This window comes from Castor canadensis, chromosome 5 (genome assembly GCF_047511655.1).
Source record: "Castor canadensis chromosome 5, mCasCan1.hap1v2, whole genome shotgun sequence".
Taxonomy (NCBI): Eukaryota; Metazoa; Chordata; class Mammalia; order Rodentia; family Castoridae; genus Castor; species Castor canadensis.
The window spans coordinates 176,605,128-176,625,047 of record NC_133390.1 but is presented as its reverse complement, the minus strand read 5'-3'; the positions used below and the strand labels follow the sequence as shown (position 1 = coordinate 176,625,047).

At 52.0% G+C, this 19,920-nt stretch overlaps 1 protein-coding gene across 1 annotated transcript in view; it reads left to right on the top strand.

Annotated features, from left to right (window-relative positions):
- The window catches only part of Bmp7 (bone morphogenetic protein 7), a 78,766-nt gene extending 63,963 nt beyond the window's left edge, over nucleotides 1-14,803 (top strand). The window contains exons 4-7 of the mRNA XM_020170147.2: nucleotides 339-536; nucleotides 8,136-8,212; nucleotides 10,630-10,740; nucleotides 12,748-14,803. Coding sequence (XP_020025736.1) covers nucleotides 339-536; nucleotides 8,136-8,212; nucleotides 10,630-10,740; nucleotides 12,748-12,897 — 536 coding nt within the window. The 3' untranslated portion in view covers nucleotides 12,898-14,803. The remainder of the gene's footprint in view (nucleotides 1-338; nucleotides 537-8,135; nucleotides 8,213-10,629; nucleotides 10,741-12,747) is intronic.
- Nucleotides 14,804-19,920: the final 5,117 nt, after the last annotated feature.

Below are 19,920 nucleotides of genomic sequence, written 5' to 3'. Positions count from 1 at the left end.
ATCTAGTATGGCCATTTCTTAACGAATTAGACCTGCAAAGACCCATCCAAAGTTCTGGGTGGGCATGAATTTCAGGGGACACTGATCTACTTGGTGAAGAGTTCAGGCAAATGCTTCTGTGCTCTCAGGACCTGGCCTTTTAAATTTTGTTCACAGCCGTGTTTCGAGTTCCTAAAGCAGTTCTGGGTGCAGAGCCCATGCTCAGTCAGTACTTGTGGATGGAGGCGTAGTGAATGCACGGGCGAGTTGTGAGGCACAGATACGATCACATCTGTCAGCCCTTAGTGGCTCACTCCTTCTCCTACCCACTCGCTGTGCGTTGGCTACTTCCTGTCTAGGGCAGAGCATCAACCCTAAGCTGGCCGGCCTGATTGGGCGACACGGGCCCCAGAACAAGCAGCCCTTCATGGTGGCCTTCTTCAAGGCCACAGAGGTCCACCTCCGCAGCACCCGGTCCACGGGGAGCAAGCAGCGCAGCCAGAACCGCTCCAAGACGCCAAAGAACCAGGAAGCACTGAGGATGGCCAGTGTGGCAGGTACGCCGGGGCAGGAGGGGCAGGGGGTGGGCCCAAGGAACCAGACAGCCCTGTGTGACATGGGCAGGGAGCCACTTGGAATCTGTTCCAGTTGCTTTGCAGACGCTGTGGCAAACCCCACATCCCTTCCTTCCCAGGGCTTGCATCCCCATCTATAAAAGTCGTCAGCTAATCTAGAAATGCAAATAGCAGAACCCTCATAGAACACGATGCCAATCGTGTAAATTTCCAGATAGACAAAAACAATGGCTACACTTAAGCCTGCTCATACGTGAAGGAGAGCCATGAAAATGTGTGGATGACTTCCGGGGACGTCACCCGTGGGAGAGGGGAGTAGGGAAAATGTGAGGAGATAGTTTTCTCTTTTATTTTGTTCCTACAACGAAAATGATGTGAAACTCATGTTGAATTTGAGTATTTTTAAAGTATGGGTAGAGGTCTTTAAAAATATATGTATATTCTTTGGGGTACTTTTGGGTTTGTTTGAAATGTTTCACTACTATAAGGGAAAAATCAAAAATCAAGGTTAAGCCAGGTGCCAGTGGCTTGCACCTATAATCCTAGCTACTCAGGAGGCAGAGGTCAGGAGGATCATGGTTCAAAACCAGCAGGGCAAGGTATTTATGAGACCCTATCTTGAAAAAACCCATCATAAAAAAAGGGCTGGTGGAGTGACTCAAGGTGTAGGCTCTGAGTTCAAGCCCCAGTACCACAAAAAAAAAAAAACCTAAACAAAACGAGGTTAACATTTTCATTGCAAGCAATTCAAAGATTCATACAAGGACTAGAGAAAAGCTATCCCCAGAGGACACTTCTAGGGATGAAAGCTTTTGGGTTGTCACCACAGGACAGGACAGAGCTTTTAGCATGTGATGTTACCAACTTCTTGAGGCTCCGAGACAGGTGGCTTCCCACTTTGCAGAGGGACAAAGCTAGAGCTCAGAGAGGTTAAATAACTTGTCCAAGGGCATAGGGTGAGCAAGTGGCAGCCCTGGGATTTGAACCTGGAAGGCTGGTGTGTCCATTAGGCTGGAGACTTCCTGATGTAGTATTGCCTAGTGTCTGCCTGTCCTAGGTTAGTTTTGGTGCCCCCAACCATCCTGTTGGTGTTTTTTGACAATTCACACATTTGCTGAGCCCTTAACCTAGGGCTGGCCTTGTCCTAGCATTGGGACTGTGGGTGGACACAGTCCTAGTTCCTACTGGTTAATTGGGGAGTCAGACATTGAGGGTACTTGGTGGCCTTGATTGCTAGGATCCTGGGATGGTGCATTTTGGTCTAGGATTGGGGGCTGGAGGCCCAAAACAGCCTTCCCAGTACAGTGGCTGTCTGTGACCAGCTGCCTCCACCCACCATCTCATGCTCCCTATAACATGCAGTGCTCCCTGTGCTGATAAGAGCTATGTCTCAGACTCCACCCTAAAAGGAAAGCTCAAGTCAACTCACATCACCAGCAAAGCATTTCCCAGTGGACTATATAGATGGCCAGCCTGATCCCAGGAGGCCTGTCTGTGGCTGGAAGAAACCCCCAGTCACATCACCTGGCCAGGTGACCTGCTACCTGAGGGGCACTCTTTCCTTGGCTGTCCTGGAAGCTGCTGTGTTAAGCAGAGCAATGGCCCTGGAAGACGTTTATGTCTTAATCTCCAGAACCCTGAATATGCTCCAGCCTATGGCAAAGGGGTTTAGGTTGCCCATGGAATTATGGCTGCCATCAGCAGACCTTAAAATAAGGAGATGATCCTGAATGACCCTTTGAGTCGCATGAGTCCTTTCAGGAGAGACAGGGTCAGAGGACAGGGGTTCTGTGCTCCAGCTTTGGAGATGGGTGGGGTGTGAGGCAGGGAAGGTAGGTGGCCTCTAGAAGCCAGAAAAGGCAGGATATGGACTCTTCCCCAGAGCCTCCAGAAGAAAGGGGCCCACAATAGCTTGGCTTTATCTGGTGAAACCTGATGAATTTCTGATCCCGAGAGCTGTAAGATGATAAACAAGTACAGTTTGGAGCCACTGTTGGTGGTGGTTTGTAGCCACAGCAGTGGGACATGGGGAGACCATTGCTTATGAAGTGACTTCTCTTGTCGGTCCAGCATCTTCTCCCAGAGCTGGGCCCTCCTGCTCCACTGGCCATGAAGTGGTGAGCATTCTGGGGCATAAACCAGCTCCATCCAGCACAGGGGCTCTGAGGTGATTCACCCTCTCTCTGGCCCCTGGGCTGGAAGTGGTCCAAGTAATCGCTCAAGTAAGCTCAGTGTTCAGAAAATCCAGGTGAGGTTGATACAGCAGTCTCCACCCCACGTTCACCTAACATTTTGCCCATAGCTTTTTCTGCCTCACCCCAGTTCACTCTGAAACTGATGTTTGTTTTACTTTCCCAGGGAGAAGGCAGCCTGCTGTGGTGGGTGGCCTTTTGAGAGTGGGACTAACCCTGGGTGTCCTCCAGGGTTCTAGGGTAGATGTCAGTGGTGTTGTGAGGAAGCTGTGTCAGAAACATAGATGGACACATTTGTGTCTTTCCACAGTGAATAGCAATAAATTCATAAGCTATATCCCATTTCTCAGGTCTTACTTAGCAAGTACTCCTGATTTCACTTGGTATTCATGGCCAGGTGAAATCATGAGTCCTTTTATTCCAATCTTAATTACAGATATTAACTTTTGTGAACTGATATTAATGAATATAGTTAACTAATATATCGGTGTAATACATTACACTAATAGATTAGATAATATTAATTACCACATTGCCTAATAATATCAAGTCTCAGATCACACATTGCGTCACACACAGTAACGTGTAGGTAGGGGACAGAATGGCTGAGAAAGGGTCAAAGAGGCCGCAGAGTTCAGAGGGCTGTGCTGAAGGCTCAGGCAGAGCTTCACAGACACAAGGAAGGTCTCTTAGGGGAGCAGATAAGGAGTTTTGCTAACTACAGGTGAGGAGCTGCTCAAGGTGCAGAGTTGCCAATGCAATTCCAGGTGGCAGGCCATTTAAGTGTCAGTTGGAAGTGGTCTGGGTGTCACAGGCAGGAGAGACTGTTGAGCTGGAGGCTTGGGACGGAGGCAGAGGTCCTTCACTGTGGCAATTTTCCTGGATGAGGCTCCTGATGGGTGATGGGTCAGTGTGCCTGCCACATCTCAGCCTTGGGGTGTCCTACTTTACAGTCCCAGGTGAGGAGGGTTAAATCTGTCCTGATTGATAAGTTCATGTGTCTGGTGTTTCCGGTATGATCTGATATATTCACAGGTATAGTTATTCATCGGCATATATCATATCAGTTTGTGTTTCCTGATGTGCAGGCAGATAGTAGTTGTTTATTGGTATAAATAATCTGTTGAGTTACTCTGCCTTGACACTTTATGCTCAAAATGGAGTAGCTTAGGTCCAAACTGCTGCTTTATAAAATGGAGTAGTCAGGGCTTGGCATGGTCTGAAAACTGCTGTTCTGCACAATGCAGAGGAAGTAGTCTACACAGCTCCAGAGTGTGTGGTGTGAATGGGGATATGGCATGGATTCTTTTCTGGCAGGTGGAACCAACTGAACCCCTTCATATCTGGGTGCCTCCTCTATGCTGGGCTCCTGGGCTGGGGTTCAGTGGTGAAAGCTGAGGCACAGGCTACCCTGAGGAGCTATTCAGGGTGGGCTGAGATGGTCATTACTCTCATCTGTTGTAGTGACAGGCCCAGGGGGGGAGATGTGATAGGGAACCTAATTCATTGAGAGGTTGTGGACACCTTATTCTTGGGGTGCAGACAAGACTTTCAACGGGAAGTGAGCTGAGAACTCTGAGTGAGAGTCCCACTGCTGTAGGCCCCACAGGTACAGAGGACTATATTGGGAAGTTTTATAGCACCTGTGAGGCTGTGGTGGCTGGGGCAAGGAGTCACAGATGTCCTGGGAGCCACATCTTGAGTTTGAAATTCATCTCTGGACAATGTGGAAGTTTTGCCCTTTCAGGTCATGGTGTGCAGCGTGGGTGTGAGGTCATCCTGGCTGCTCTGAGAAAGGTGGGGAGTGGGCAGGGTGTTCCGAGGGATGGGTCAGAGTCTGGAGACTTGTCACAGATTTTGCAAATCCAGCCAGCAGGAAGTGCTGCCAAACCCCATCCCAGCAGAGCCTCTGTGTCTTGTGGCTACCAAGTGTCCTGGGGAAGGGGAAACCCCGCCAGCCTTACCTCTGATCTGCCATGGGTTCTTCTTCAGCCCTCACAGGGCCCATGACAAACCCCCCTACACAACCCCAGGACCAGCCTCACCGTCTCACATGGCAGCTCTTCTACCTGGCTTGAGATCTGCCTCCTTCCCATGCATTTCAACTCCCCGGCCTTGGTCTAAGTTCTTCTGAACCCTGCCTGGAAGTTTAATTGGGAAAAATAAACACCAGGCCCTGGCTGTGCCCTGGGCTTAGCGAGCTGGAATCTGCGTGTGCGTGGGTGTGTGCTCTGTGCCGTTTGAAGTGCTCACCTCACGTGATAGGCTGGGCTGGGGATCCTGCAGGGCCACACAAGTTGAGTCCTCTCTTGCACGCACGCAGCCTTTTGTGTATCAGACGGGCAGGGGACACTTGCTCCAGCATGCCATGCTATGAAGCTTTTGTGAGGCCACCCCTCTCCCCCAGGCTCCAACTGCTCCTCAGATGGTGTGGCTCGGGGTGGAGAATCTGTGTCTCTTGCCCCCTTTGGAGGCCCAACGCCTTGGTAATTGGCCACCTTCACCAGATGACCTGCGGGGGAGGCAGCCAGGTCTGAGCACTGGTCCAAACTTGTTGGTTGCTTGGGCTGGGCCTTGTAGAGGTGTCTGCACCTTGTCTGGTGGCTGGCACTGGCTCTGACTCTGCTCACTTGCCCTCTGCTACATGGGGCAGGTGGGTCAGGACCCGAGGGGCAGGAGAGCTAGGTGTCTCCTTTGTTCCCTTCCCTTGTTCTTTTGCTAGCAAGAGGTCCTGGTGATGCCCAGAAGACTAACCATTTTCTCCTAAGACAGGCGTGATCCCAAGAGGCCTGGAAATCCAGTTCCAGTGTGGAGGTCCCTGTGCAGGTCCTGTGTCCACCCCCCACAGCTAGCCCCATGAGCTGCTCTCAGCCTTGGTCTCTTGGGACTCAGGTTTGAACATTAAGCCAGATGCCATGGCTTGGCTCTAAGGCAGGGTGAGGGAAGTGACTTAGGCCATTGTTTGCCCCTCTGCTCAGGGCAGACATTGCTACTCAATCATGGCACTTTCTTCTCACTGAGCCCTCATGTCCCTTCAGGATCCTTTGCTCGGATACCGAGCTTGTCCCTGACCCAGCTAACGTGCCTAGGGCTTTAGCCCAGCACCCCTGGGCTGAGAGTAATCCTGCTCCCCACAGGGAAGAGGGAGAAGGAGGCATTTGGAGTGGGCGGCGTTCGCTGCACCCGCTGGACTTTGCTATAGTGATGGATGCTGTCTTAAATTTTCAGGTCTGTGCTCAAAGACCATGTGTTCCAGAGGGTGGACCATGTAGTCCAGGGCCACTGGCTCTTCTCTGATGGTGCCGTTGACCTTTGCGTGTTAGTGTACCATTTCTCACTCACCTAGAAGTCACACAATAGAATTCCCGTGAATCTGGGGGAGCAGACTGAGGGGGATGTCATTCTCCATCAGGTACCCTGCTGGTGTCTGAGTTCGGAGGAGCCTGTCATGACATTCAAATGGTTAAAGGGTGTGTGTATTCTCAAGTTTCTCGCACAGGTTGCCCAAGGATGGTAAGTCACCCCTTGTGGTGTGACTGGACTATTCTGAACACTCAGACACCGACACTTGATCTTAGCCAAAAGGCTGAGAAGTGATTTGCTCAGACACCTGGGCGAAGGGATCTCTCCACTGTGCAGACCAGGAGCTGAGTGCTGGGGGACCCAGCCTGGCCTCCAAGACTAGGGCGGCCCCTTCAGTGGTCCTAGCTCTCTGGTCAGATAACACCCACAGGATCACTGTGTTCTGGGGTCCCCTCCAGGATCTACCTTAGTCTCTAGTCCACCACTCCGTACACTGGGATGAGCTTCTGGGAGAATGGGCAAGCTGGGACAAGCTTTCTGTCCAGGGATCTCCAGCCAATGGGACATTGTTGGCCCACAGAAGCAATGGAAGGCAGATGTTACCTGCCAGAAGCTTGTCGATGTCATTTCATCTCAAGACTATGGACACTTGGAGCCATAGAGGCTTCATTATTTTGTTGCCAGGCAATGGGAGGAAGAGGATTAGAGTCTTCCCATGAGTCTTTCTTAGGAAGTGGGGAACTCTTTCCAGAAGCCCCTGTGTCCCCTGGTTTGAACTAGTTCACCTCCCCTTCCCTGAACCAGTTCCTGCCTCTGGGGATAGAATGTGTGCTGACAGCTCAGGCTGGGTCTCCAAACTAGCCACTGGGAAAGAGTGCAGTTGTCATGAGGGACCTGGCCAAAATCTACCAGGTGGGCCACATTAGGCCCATGGGTGTAGGACGGGAACAGGGGGCAGCTGCATGTGCAGCTTCCTGATCATATAGGGCAGGTGACCCAGCAAGACCAAGTTCATCTTCTGGGCCTTCTCTCTCCATTCTGTGAGTTGTCCCTGGTCACCTCACCCACTGTCTTTATCCCTTCCTGGGATTCTCAGGCCTGGAGAGCCTGAGAATAGGCAAGTAGACAGAAGCCAAGGCACTGACCCCCGAGTCCTGAATGTTCATTAAACAAATGTTGGTGGAGAGTAGGCTTTGACTCTCACAGCAGTGACTTCACAAGTTCTTTTCAAGAAGTTGGCATTGGATCCAAGGCTAGATTGTAAAGTGGGAGCCAGGTACATAGAGATGATAGGAAGGAGTGTAGCATGTATGGGAAACCCAGTGCAAAGGACTATAGTGGAAATGAGCTTGGCACATCTTTGTAACACAGAAAGAAGGCTGGTGCCACTGGGATTTAGTATTTAGGAGTCAGAGCCACACAGGACCTATGGGCAAGGGCAGGACATTACTCTGAGTATGACAGAACAAAGATAGGTCATCGTCAGGAGGAAGTCAGTCCCTCCAGGTGCAGGGTGGAGGGAAGATGGTGGAGCATGTGTACGTGAGATGGGACATCTTGCAGCATTTGCAAACCCTCACCCAATGCCTTCAAACATCTGAAAACACCACGTGTCACTGTGTTCCTTAAAAACCTCAGCAGTGCGGATCTGCAAGGTTGGGAGTTTTACCCTGTTGCCCCCTGGTTTCTTCCTGGTGGTGGAGGTGAGAGGCTCTGTCCCAGGTCCTGTCTATGTATCCCTTCCCCCTGCAGGTGGAGGAGCATCACAGGGTGGGCTGAGATCCCTCAGCAGTGAGAAGGGGAAGAGGATGGGATGGGAGTGGATTCCCTCATGGAATCCAGGCACGTGTCAGCATTTAGACTCGTGTGTGAAGGAAACCATTGTCTGCGAAGTGCTCTGAGCTCAGACAGCAGGCGAGTGGGGCAGGGTGTCCGCACCTCCCCTGCCAGGCGTCTGTTGGGAGTAGAGGTGGATTTTCAGGCTTCAGATCCTCGAATGGGCTTTTGTGTCAGGAGATCCACCCTGCAGCCTTTGCATGTTTCTCTTCCCCCCTGGGTTCTGCTCCTTCACCTCCTGTCAACACAGAGAACAGCAGCAGTGACCAGAGGCAGGCGTGTAAGAAGCACGAACTGTACGTCAGCTTCCGTGACCTGGGCTGGCAGGTAAGGGTGAGGTGTGCTGCTCGCCGGGGCTCTCCCTGGTAGTGGCTCTGTCTCCATGGGTGCAGTAGGTCATGATTCTCATCTTTGCCAGTGAGACCCAAGATGCCAGGTGGCCCGGCAAGGGAGGACTAGGGCTAAGGGTATGGGGGAGTCCCATGAAACCTAAGAGCAGCAATGGGATTGACACTCGGGCTAGAACCAGGAACCTCATCTTCCACATATACCTCGTTCCCACCCTGTGACCGCCTCTTCCCTTACATGAGGCTGTGCCACCTGCTGGAATGGATCCAGCTTCCTGGACAACCAACCACCCTCTGTCCTGACTGTTCCTTTTCTCCCTCCCATGGCTCAGATTCCCAGGGGAGCCACACATCAGCCCAGAGCTCAGTCAGGCACTTGTCCTGGAGCCAATCAGCTGTTTTCAGGATGGGATCACATAATGGGAACATGGCTTTTCCCTCTAGAGCCATTTAGATGAGTGGGGCGAAGGGCAAGGGGCAAATCTGAGAGGAGGAGCTAGGGTCCTGCAGCCTGACAAGAGTCTCCTGCCAGTCCTGATTTACCCCCACCCTGCAGCTGCTCTTCAGCATCCACAGCCTTCTGGGCCCTTTTGTGGGTGCTCAAGATGCAGCAGTGAACGTGAGGATGTGTCTGCCCTGTGGAGCTCAGATGTCTGTGGAAGGGCACTGCCATAAGATCACTGGACACCTCCTGGTGGCGGTATTCTGCCCTCAGAGTCCAATGGGGGAGTCCAGTGGGAGAGTTCAGTGGGAGGGTCCAATGGGGGAGTCCAGTGGGGGAGTCCAGTGGGAGAGTTCAATGGGAAACTCCAATGGGATAGTCCAATGGGATAGTTCAATGGGGGAGTCCAGTGGGAGAGTTCAGTGGGAAACTCCAATGGGATAGTCCAGTGGGGGAGTCCAGTGGGAGAGTCCAGTGGGAGAGTTCAGTGGGAGGGTCCAATGGGGGAGTCCAGTGGGAGAGTCCAGTGGGAGAGTTCAATGGGAGAGTCCAATGGGATAGTCCAATGGGGGGGAGTCCAGTGGGAGAGTCCAGTGGGAGAGTTCAATGGGAAACTCCAATGGGATAGTCCAATGGGATAGTTCAATGGGGGAGTCCAGTGGGAGAGTTCAGTGGGAAACTCCAATGGGATAGTCCAGTGGGGGAGTCCAGTGGGAGAGTCCAGTGGGAGAGTTCAGTGGGAGGGTCCAATGGGGGAGTCCAGTGGGAGAGTCCAGTGGGAGAGTTCAATGGGAGAGTCCAATGGGATAGTCCAATGGGGGGGAGTCCAGTGGGAGAGTCCAGTGGGAGAGTTCAATGGGAAACTCCAATGGGATAGTCCAATGGGATAGTTCAATGGGGGAGTCCAGTGGGAGAGTTCAATGGGAAACTCCAATGGGATAGTCCAATGGGGGAGTCCAGTGGGAGAGTCCAATGGGAGAGTTCAATGGGAAACTCCAATGGGATAGTCCAATAGGGGAGTCCAGTGGGAGAGTCCAGTGGGAGAGTTCAATGGGAAACTCCAATGGGATAGTCCAATGGGGGAGTCCAGTGGGAGAGTCCAGTGGGAGAGTTCAATGGGAAACTCCAATGGGATAGTCCAATGGGGGAGTTCAGTGGGTGAATCCAATGAGAGAGCCCAGCGTGTGGGGGGACTCAATGGAGGTGTCCAGTTGGAGAGTCCAGATTCCTCCATGGGGATCAGGCCCAATACCCACAGTGCATGAGTGCATGCAGCCGGCCTGGCTGTCCTCAGGACTCATGACCACCCATGCTCCAAGGGTGCCAGACAGCACCTGCATGCTGGTGCTGGAGCAGAACCCAGACTCCAGGGCCTCTGCTAGGAGACCCCATGCCTCTGAGAATCAGTGAGGGGTGTGGTTCAGCTGGCTGAACAGCACTTCTGTGCCAGAGGCCCTAGAAACCAGCCTGTCACATGTATGGCTTATTGAATGGTGCAAGCGTGTCCAGAACTGTCACTCAAGACATGGCAGGTCACTGGCCTCTTACAGGTAGGTGCACGCAGGCACAGAGGTTTGGATCAAAGCAAGCTGCAGTGTGTGTCATGGCCTTGGAGGGGCAGAACTGGTTCTAGGTTGGGTCTCTGTGGCACTGAGAACCCCTCTAATATGCCACCTCCCATCTAGGAGATAAAAGCCACAGATGTGTCATTCTGGGTTCAGCCAAGCCTGTGACATCTTTCCCTCAGATTTTGTTCTGCTGGGACCATAAAAGTCTGGGATCATTTCTTCCTCTGCTGCACCCCATTGCCCAGGAGGGCTAGTCCTGCACCTCTGCCCTCTGGAAGAGGGTGGCCATGGGGGGCGGGGGGCAGAGGGACATGGGACTTGACCACAGGCACTGTGCATGGTTTTTGAAGTGTCTGGACTGCTCCCCAAGCTCTCCTCTCTAAACAGGACTGGATCATTGCACCTGAGGGCTACGCTGCCTACTACTGCGAGGGGGAGTGTGCCTTCCCGCTGAACTCCTACATGAACGCCACCAACCATGCCATCGTACAGACACTGGTGGGTGCTGCCCACTGTCCAGGGGTTCAGGCAGTGGGGAATTCAGCCTGCAGGTCACTGGGTCTTGCCTCCGCTGCCCAAGGCCACATTGTGACTTTCATGGGCCCCCTGCACCATAAATGATCTAAAAAAATTTATGTTTTATGACCACATTGGTATAAAGATGAATATAGTCATAAGCCCTAAAATTCTGTTATTTCCTTGAATTTGGAAAGTGAAACAGTTGTGTGGGCTCCTAAAGGAATAATGGGTGCTAGTCATGGTGTCTATCTGAGAATGGGCCCTGGGCTGGGGACCATGCTCTTGGGCACTAGCTGAGATGGATTTGTTTGCTGCTTCCTGCCCTCTCCCGGTGTCTGGCGTTTCACTGGACAGTGCTTTCATAGCTGTCAGAGCCATGGCCCCGCAGAGCTCTGGGCTTCCTCTCTCAGCTTTGGACTTCAGCATTCAGCCCTGCAGAGGTCTGTGTCTCCTGAGTGTCTCCTGCATGTAGACTCTGCCAGGGACTGGACACTCTGCCGGGCGCAGCACTGATGTGTCCCTGGCCTAGAGGGTTTGTTTTCCATCAGAGAAGTCAGACTAGTAAACAAGGAAGTTTCAGATGAAGAAGGTGCTAAGACGAGCTTCTGTGGAGTCTCTGAGAAGATTCCAGTGAAACAGAAGCTTGTCACTCAGGGCCAGCACACAAACACACTGGGGAGATGCCTTTTTTGCTACTCTCCCAACAATAGTAGTGACGAGTAGGGGACTGTGTTCTTTAGCTTAGAATCCCAGATTCGAGGCTGTCTTGTCCCCTGTCATGCATGTTATCTGGGCCTTTCCCACAGCTGATCATGCATCCTGTCTGAATGCTCTGGTGACAGCAAAAGCTCATACCACTGTCCACCCCTCTGACCAGCAGTTTGCTGCTGACAGAGCTTTTCACTGCCATTCGGCCATCTGCTTCCTTCCTCCTTTGCCCTGCCTCGTGTGTTAAGAGAAAAGGCTCATCTGTCCCTTACGTCGGGTTCAGGCTCTGCCCTTTGGAGGGAAGGGCAAATCTGGGGACCACATCCCTGTCCTCTATCCCTGCCTTCGTGGTTGGGTCAGACTCACAGTTGCCTGGTGAGTCCCTTCTTCAATCAGCATTTCACCAGAGAGTTTAGGATCAAAAAAAATTTTCCAGTTATGGTGAAAGGATGTTTAAGAGGACAACTCAGGGTCCTCCAGGAAGTCCTGGTGGGACATACAGAGGAAACTAACTGGCTCTGCTTTGAGATTTCTCAAGGTGGAGCAGGTAGGGAAGGGTCAGCCGTGTCAGGATGTAGGGGGTGATGTTGCCTATCACACAAGATGGAAGAAGCCGTGCCCCAGATCACAGCCAGGAGGCTGTGAGCAGCAGACCAGGCGTTGGCATGTCTGCTTGTTATACCCCTTATTCAGAAAGTCCAGAAGTTACCACTAAAAATAAAACAGAACAGCTGGCCTCTAGCCTGTCCTGAGCCTTGGCGCACCTGATGACAGTGGTTGTGGCCAGCTGGGCTGTGGTCACTTTGGACTGTGTAATGCAATTTGCCTTAGTCCCCACAGCGCCTGCTGTTTCTCCCTGGCCTACTTGGCTTGTGAGTGACAATCATGAAGCCTGCCAGGCCTCTGAGTTTGCTTGCTCCTGCCCCATGCTGCCCAGGTGCCCATGGGCAAGAAAGAGCCCAAACTGTTAGTGGCCAGAGGGGAGGGAGGGACAGAAGGAGGCCACGCTCTGTCCGGTGTGCCGCACAGCCCTGTGACTTAAGAATTCGCAGGCCACTAATTTTGCTGCTCCTACAGTAGCTGGGCGCTGTGAAAACTCCATGGAATTCGTCCTCCTGCCTGCACAGTGGGACAAGTCCAGAACTGAGTTAGGACCTGGACTACGCTTAGAACAGGGGTGCATGGTAACAGTCACTTACGGCCACTTGGCCCAGGCGGAAGATGTCCCTTAGACAAATCGGAGGCCGTTCACCAAGGTTCCTGTTTGTTCTGCTGTAGGTCCATTTTATCAACCCGGAGACAGTACCCAAGCCATGCTGTGCACCCACCCAGCTCAACGCCATCTCTGTTCTCTACTTCGACGACAGTTCCAATGTCATCCTGAAGAAGTACAGAAACATGGTAGTCCGGGCCTGTGGCTGCCACTAGCCTCTCCTGGGACTCCAACCTTTTGGGCCCTGTTCTTCCAGATCTGAGGTGTCTCACTGCCCAGTATCTCCCACTGCCTGCCTCAGCAAGGAACCAGCAGAACAACCACCTCTCATGAGCCCCCCCCATTCCATCCCCAACTCAAAAGGTGTGAGAGTGTTAGAGATTTGAGCACAAGTGGCTTTCTTCAGTTTCTCATCTGTGACATCCTATGGACAAGATCCTACAAGCTGCTAGAGGCAGAGCCCAGCCGGAGACACATCTGCCAGGAAACCGGGCCTAGCACGGCCACTGCCTGTGCAGTCCCTTCGTGCCACCCTGGCTCCTTCCTTCCAGAGGTGATTACACTTGCCATTCAGCCAGGCTACCCACAGTGGCCAGCAGGGAGGTAGGGCATGGCCAGGGGGTGGCACATCGTGTCTGTGCTGAAGGGAAACTGAGCAGAAGATCCTGTAATAAATGTCACAATAAAACCAATCAATGAAAATGGTTAGGATGTTACAGATATATTTTCGTAAACAGTTTATCCCTGTTTCTTGGTTTACTCTGATTTCATAAACAGAAGCCATGGCTGGGCAGTGGAGTGTGACTAGCCCCCCTCCTTCCATTCAGTTTCGATTTTAGGCTCCAGGGCCTGTGCTTATGCAGATCTGCCCAATCCAAGACGCAGAAACCTCCATGCCAAGGTGGTATGGAGGGACTGCCCAGCCAGTGGCCGTGGCTGGGCCCAGTTTCTTGGAGAGAGAACGGGTGTCTCCTCGGAGAAGGAGAGTATTGGTCCAGAAGGAGAAATGTGTCCTGCTCAGTAAGCAGGGCAGAAGTCAAGACAGGCACAGTGTGAAAGACAGGCAGATGTCGGAACGAGTTTTCCAGCTCTCGCCTCACACAGTAGGGAACTGGACAGAGTGAATAGGCCAGCAAGTGGGGTAGGACTCTCAACGGAGGAAGTCTAGTCCCTGTGGGTGCAGGAGAGCAGGACACTGGCCTCCTCCCTGTGGGTTCCTGTCCGTGGCTTCTCTTGGCTGGGGCATCATGGCTGCCTCTCCTTGCTTGCTGACCCCCCCTTAGAGGGCCCTGCAAACAAATGAACCAGCCCCTTAAAGTGAGGGAGAGCAGCGTGGAGGGAGAAGTCTCATGAGTGCCACTGTGCTGGACTCATGTTGCAAGCAGAAGGATCTAGAGGGTGACCCTCCTAACCACATATTCTGACTTGGAGGTAGCATTTCTGACACAGCTCTTATTGCAAGTCCTGCTTGCCTTGGCCAGTGGGTCCCATAACTGGGTTGCATCAGCTTCCAGTTGACAACACAAGGCCTTGGAGAGAGTTGGGCTGTCTGCGAGTGAATCCATACAAAGAACCAGGTTGTCCAGGCAAGACTTATGGCCCTGCTGAGTCCAGCCCACTGGGGAACTCTTCTCCATCTCTGCTGGGTTGGTTCCTGGAAACACTGGGCCTCTGCTTTTTTTTTTCTCTTTTAATTTTTCTACTTCAGCAGCTTGGGCTGCAGGCTTCACCCTGCCTGATCATCAGGGAGGAGTATTTTTTGGTTCTAATTTGTTTTGTGTGTTGGCACCCCTTCCTGGTGCAAGTTGCTCACGGCTCACCGCCTACAGCCTATGGTTAGCATCATTTGTACATTTAAACATGTAAATAGTTGTGACAAGACAAAGAGATTATTTATTTCCATCTGAAGCTCTTTTTGAAACACTCCGTTCATCCTTGTTGGGGACAATGAGTTCACCCTCTTACAACCTGTTTGTTTTCTTATTTAAGACTATTTATTAACGGTTGGACCAATGTACCCATGGCTGTCGAAAAAAGTGGTCCTTAGTGAAAATTCTGTATAAATAGACAAAATAAAAAGGGTTTTGACCTTGCAATAAAAAGAAACATTTGGTTCTGGTTCTTGGGCCTCTGTGTGTTGTTTTTTTATTCTCTCTACCCTGGACCCTGGAGTTTCTCAGTGCACAGAGAACTCTGCTCTGGCCGCCACCATTAACACGCCCTTTATCATCCAGGTCTGGGTCGAAGTGAACACTCGTCAATATTTGGTGCAGCTGTGTGTGGCTCCAAGCCGAGGGGATGGAACCAAACAACAAATGTGAGTTTGGTAGGCTTGACTGCAAAGATCCTTGATTGAATTACAGCGCAGCTGTCAGCAGCTGCTTCAAAGAGGCAGGGGTAAATTAACTGTGTTTATGGCAAACATAGTTGAAAGATTTAGTCATCCCAATAAAATAGAGGCACAAGAGAGGAAAACGGGGAGGTGTACACCCAAAACTCCAAAACTTGAAAGCAGCGCTGGCCCTGGGGCTGGGGTGTTCAGTACCCATCCCCTGGGCAGTTTGGGGGCTGCCGCTGGAGCCTGGCTCTGGAGGCGAACGGCCTCCGTGGGCTTGGGGGAGGCTCTAGGGTGCCAGTGTACATGGAGCGGCCCTCCTTGGGGCTCCTGTTCCGTTTGAAGGATGCACTTAAGGTCACCTGATGGGTGCTGTTAGAATCCCAGCCGGTGCTTGGACAGGCTGCTCATTCTTCCCCAGCTGACTCAGGCCAGTGGCCGCTCCTAACAATTTCCAGCCCCTGTACGTTCCACACCCCTCTTGTCATTGTCCTGATGCACAATTTAGCTTTTGTTCTGCTTTCCAGGCCAAAGACCAGAGCCACAAACCAGAGGTCCAGATGTGGCCACACAGCCATGTCTTGCTTCCCCTGTGTGGTGTTTACACATTTTTTTAAAAACATGAATTCATCACCAACATGTTTTTGAACGTCAGAAGATGGAAGTGGAAAAAAAAAATCCCGAAACTGGCTTCTCTTGAACAAGTGACAGAGCTGCCACCTGGCAGCCACAGTCTCCATCATGCCCTGTCGTGTCCCACAAATGCATGAGGGCCAGTGGCCATTTTTTAAATAGTAGGGTCCATGTACCTGTCAGAGAGGGACGTAAGGGGCTACACGGAGAAGAATGGGCTTTCTTCTTCTCCGTGTAGCCCCTTGTAGCAGAGGATGCGGCTCTGGGCGAGCCCTGTGGGCATGTTGGTGGCTGAGTGCGGTCACTTGCTCTGTCTTTTCCTTCCCTTTCCCCTCTCCTGGTTTCCCCCTTCCCTGCCCCCTTGGACCTTGGAGTCTTTTCTCCTTGCCTCTCTGTCCAGTGTGGCTCACTGTCAGGCACAAAGAGCTGATGATTGCTGGAAACCTGGGCTCCATCCCTTGAGCTGGAATCTCCTAGGGCTGGCTGGAAAATGTGAGGATACCTGGCCCCCAACTCTGACCCCCAGGTGTCCTTCCCCAACCCCCTGTGTCAACCCCCAGATCCAGGCTGAGTTCCTAGCTCTGTGCTCAGGGGTTGGACCTCCCTTCCACTTCCAAACTGCTCTAGGGCCTTCGCCTGTGGCATGACCTTGACCCTGTAGTTTCCCCATGGCTGATGGCCCTCTGTCCTGCCTGCCAGTGAGCAGCGTGTGGACACTGTTGGGGCTGGGACAGTTGGCAGGGGCCATCGGGGAGTGGGTGTTTGGAGTCCTTCCCTCATCAGCTCTTTGGTGAGTGTATGCTTTGCCTGGGACCATAGCAAATTTCTACGCACTGGTGGCTTAGAATAACAGAATTGATTCTCACAGATCTGGAGCCAGATGCCCAAAATCAAGGTGTCCACGGGGCCCCTCCTTCTGAAGGCTCTAGGAGAGGCTCCTTCCTGCCTCGCCCAGGTGTCCCTTGGCTTGTGGCCAAATCTGCCAATGTCTTCATGTGGCCTTTGCCTGTGACTCTGATAAGGACACTGTTTTTGAGGGTCCACCAGATAATCCAGGTTGATCTTATCTCATGATCCTTTACTTATCACACCTACAAAGACCCTTTCTCTGGGAAAGGGGGGAATCCACAGGGCCTAGGAGCTAGGATGGACAAGCCACCTGCTGAAGTGAAGTTTCATGTCACTCTCTCGATGCCCTGTTCTCACCCCAGTACCCCCGCTTCCCAGCCTTGCTGGTACCACTCTCCAAGTGGCCAGGTGGCAGTGCAGAGGCCATAGGCCAGATGCCCCCCACAACTGAGCAAGTCCCGAATAGGAGCACAAGCCGCTTCTGCTTGGGATCATTGCTCTTCTGCCAACCCCCAGTGCATGGCAGGTGCCAGGTACTGTGTGGGCAGTGGATGGTGGGGTGGGGGAGAATAAGCAAAGCATCTGTGCTCAGGAGGCTCACAACAGGGGTACCCAGCAAACAAACAGTAAGCAGTGCCACACTGGGCCTATGGGGCCCCTCCACAAAAAAATAAAATTCTGTTGATGACCATGTTGGTGAGAAGATGACTGCAAACCGGACTAGACTATCTGCTTCTTTTCTTCTGATTTGTAAAATGTATGACAATATTTGTGTGGGCCTCTAAAAGCATAAAAACCTCAAGTCTTAGGGCCACTGTGCTTTACCAATAAGCCAGGCCCAGGGTGACGGTGCAATGTCACGTGAAGATGTGTGTCAGGAAGCTACAGTAGCTGGGGAGGGGGACGGCGGACATCTCCTCAGATAAGGCAGGTCAGTGTGACTCCACGGAGGACCCTTCCAGGGAAGACCTGGACAAAGGACAGAGCAGGCCTGTGACAGGAGCACAGCTCCTGGAGGAGAGAGTGGTTCCAGCTAAGGGGTTAGCAGGTGCAAAGGCGCTGGGGTGAGCTTGCTTGGCAGGGACAGTGAGACATCCTGTGTGTCTGGAGCAGAGTCAGGTCAGGAATGAAGTCGGCAAGTGAAGGCGGCCTGGCATGCAAGCTCTGAGCGACATGAACGGTGGGTCTCATCCAAAGTGCTATGGGGACCACAGGAAGTGCTAAAACCTTTGAAGATGTGATGGGTGGGGTGCGGGGCCTAGGAGAGTTCAAGAAAGTGTGGTGTCCTCATCCCATCTGGCCCAGGCCCCTTTCCCGCCTCCTTTAGGGAGGCAGCTCTGGTAACGCTGGTATGTGATGAGTGTTCAAACCCACCCTGTCGAGGACCCCAGCTGGGAGGTGGTGCCTGGCCATGTGCACCACACAAGTAGCCAGGAGGATAAATAATTCCCCTCCCCTAGGGAAGATACCTGCCACCTTCTTACAAATATTTACTAGGATGGAGGAGATGTCTTGTGTCACAGAGCAAGAGACAGTGAGTGCAGGGCAGAGAGGCCCAAATGAGCTCCAGCACAGAGCCCAACCCAGCTACAGAGCCAGCTGGACATCCACCTTGGGCAACTTACCACTTTCTCTGTGCCTCAATTTTCTCATCTGTGAGATGGATCTGGTGCCCACCTTTACTTAGGATATTTAAGATCAACAGCATATAACATAAAAACCAAAATAATAGTGGCTTAAAGAAGATAAAAGTTTCTCTTTTACAAGAAGTATGAAGTTCAGAGTGATAGCCCTATTGTGGTGTTAAGGATCTCAGTTAGGTTCTTCTTCTTGACTTTCTGCTCTGCCATCTTAATTCATGGCTTTCAGGCTCACAGTCTACCTCATGGTCCAAGATGGCTACTGGAGCACTGCCATCATACTCTTTCTGGGCTATAGACTCGTTTAAAATAGCTTTCCTAAAGAGCAGATACAAGAGATCTAGTGAGCTCTAATTTTGCAAAAATTCGATCTCATGGTCACATTTACCTGCAAGGAAGGCTGGGAAATACAAGCTTATCTTCTGGGTGAAAATGTGCTAGCCAAAACTCAGAAGTCAAGGTTCTATCACTATCAGAATTCTATGGATATTGTGGTTGGCATTAGTTTTCTGGGTTGGTTAGCAATGACCACAAACCTAGAGGTTTAAATCACCTCCTGGTTATCATTGTGCAGTTTCTGTGGGGCTGGAGGCCAGGCCTGGCTTCGACTGGGTTCGCTGCTCAGGTGCTCATGGAACTAAAGGAAGCAGTTGGCACTGCAGCCTTATCTGTGGCTCGGTGGCTTACATACTCATTCAGGTTCTGGCCCAACTCAGTTTCTTGCAGTTGTAGGACTGCGATCCCATTTTCCTGGTGGTGTCCTTTTCAGCTCCTCATCTTCCCTCGGGGCCTGTCCCTAAAACAGCCAATTCTGCAAAGCCAGGGACAGAACCTCTTGGCCCCTCTTAAAGGCTCACCTGAATAGGTCAGACCTACCAGCAGAGTCTTCCTTGATTAACTCAAAGCCAACTGGTGAGGGCACTTGATCACAGCTGCATGAGCCCAAGTGACCGTGGTGGGAATGATGTCCTCATGCTCACTCCAGTGGGTGAGACTTCTGAGAGCTTCCTTAGAATTCTGCTACACTACGACCCAGGTAACAGAAGACAGAGACCATGCACTGATGATAAAGTACCTGACAGGGACGACAGCTGAATCCTCAGGGCCTCCCACCAAGAACTTCCTCTCACTGATTGAGCAATTTGCTCTGTTACTCTTATGTGCCTGGAATTCTTACCTGCCATCCAAATTCTCTCTCTCCTCTCTTTCTCTCTCTCTCCTCTCTCTCTCTCTCTCTCTCTCTCTCTCTCTCTCTCTCTCTCTCTCTCTCTCTCTGTATTTGTGTGTGTTTCTGGGGATGGAACCCAGGGCCTCATGCATGCTAGACAAGCGTTCTCCCACTGACTATAATCTCAGCACCCTCGCCCCCCACTTTTTGAGTCGGGGTCTTGTGAAGTTGTGCAGGCTGTCCTTGAACTATTAATCCTCCTGCTTCCTCCTGACAAAATTCTCTAGCAGACCATTCATCGCCTAGCTCCTCCTCTGTGCACCTGGAAAGGATGCTGGGCAGCCTGAGTCTTTGCAAGACACAGAGCAAGTCCCTGATGGGGGGTGTCCTGCCTGGGGCACACAGAGTGCTTGCACTTGGGCATCCACGAGCTCAGAACAAGTGTGGAGCAACCATCCTGCCACTACCACCACTGCTCAGAGGTGACAGGTAGTCTCTGCAGATGACCCTGCACAGCCTCAGGATACTCTGCACAGAGTGTCAAAGAAAGTGACGCCTCGAGGCTGGGCCGCCCCAGGTTGGGGGCATCTGAGCTGGAGTCTGACTCGTAGGT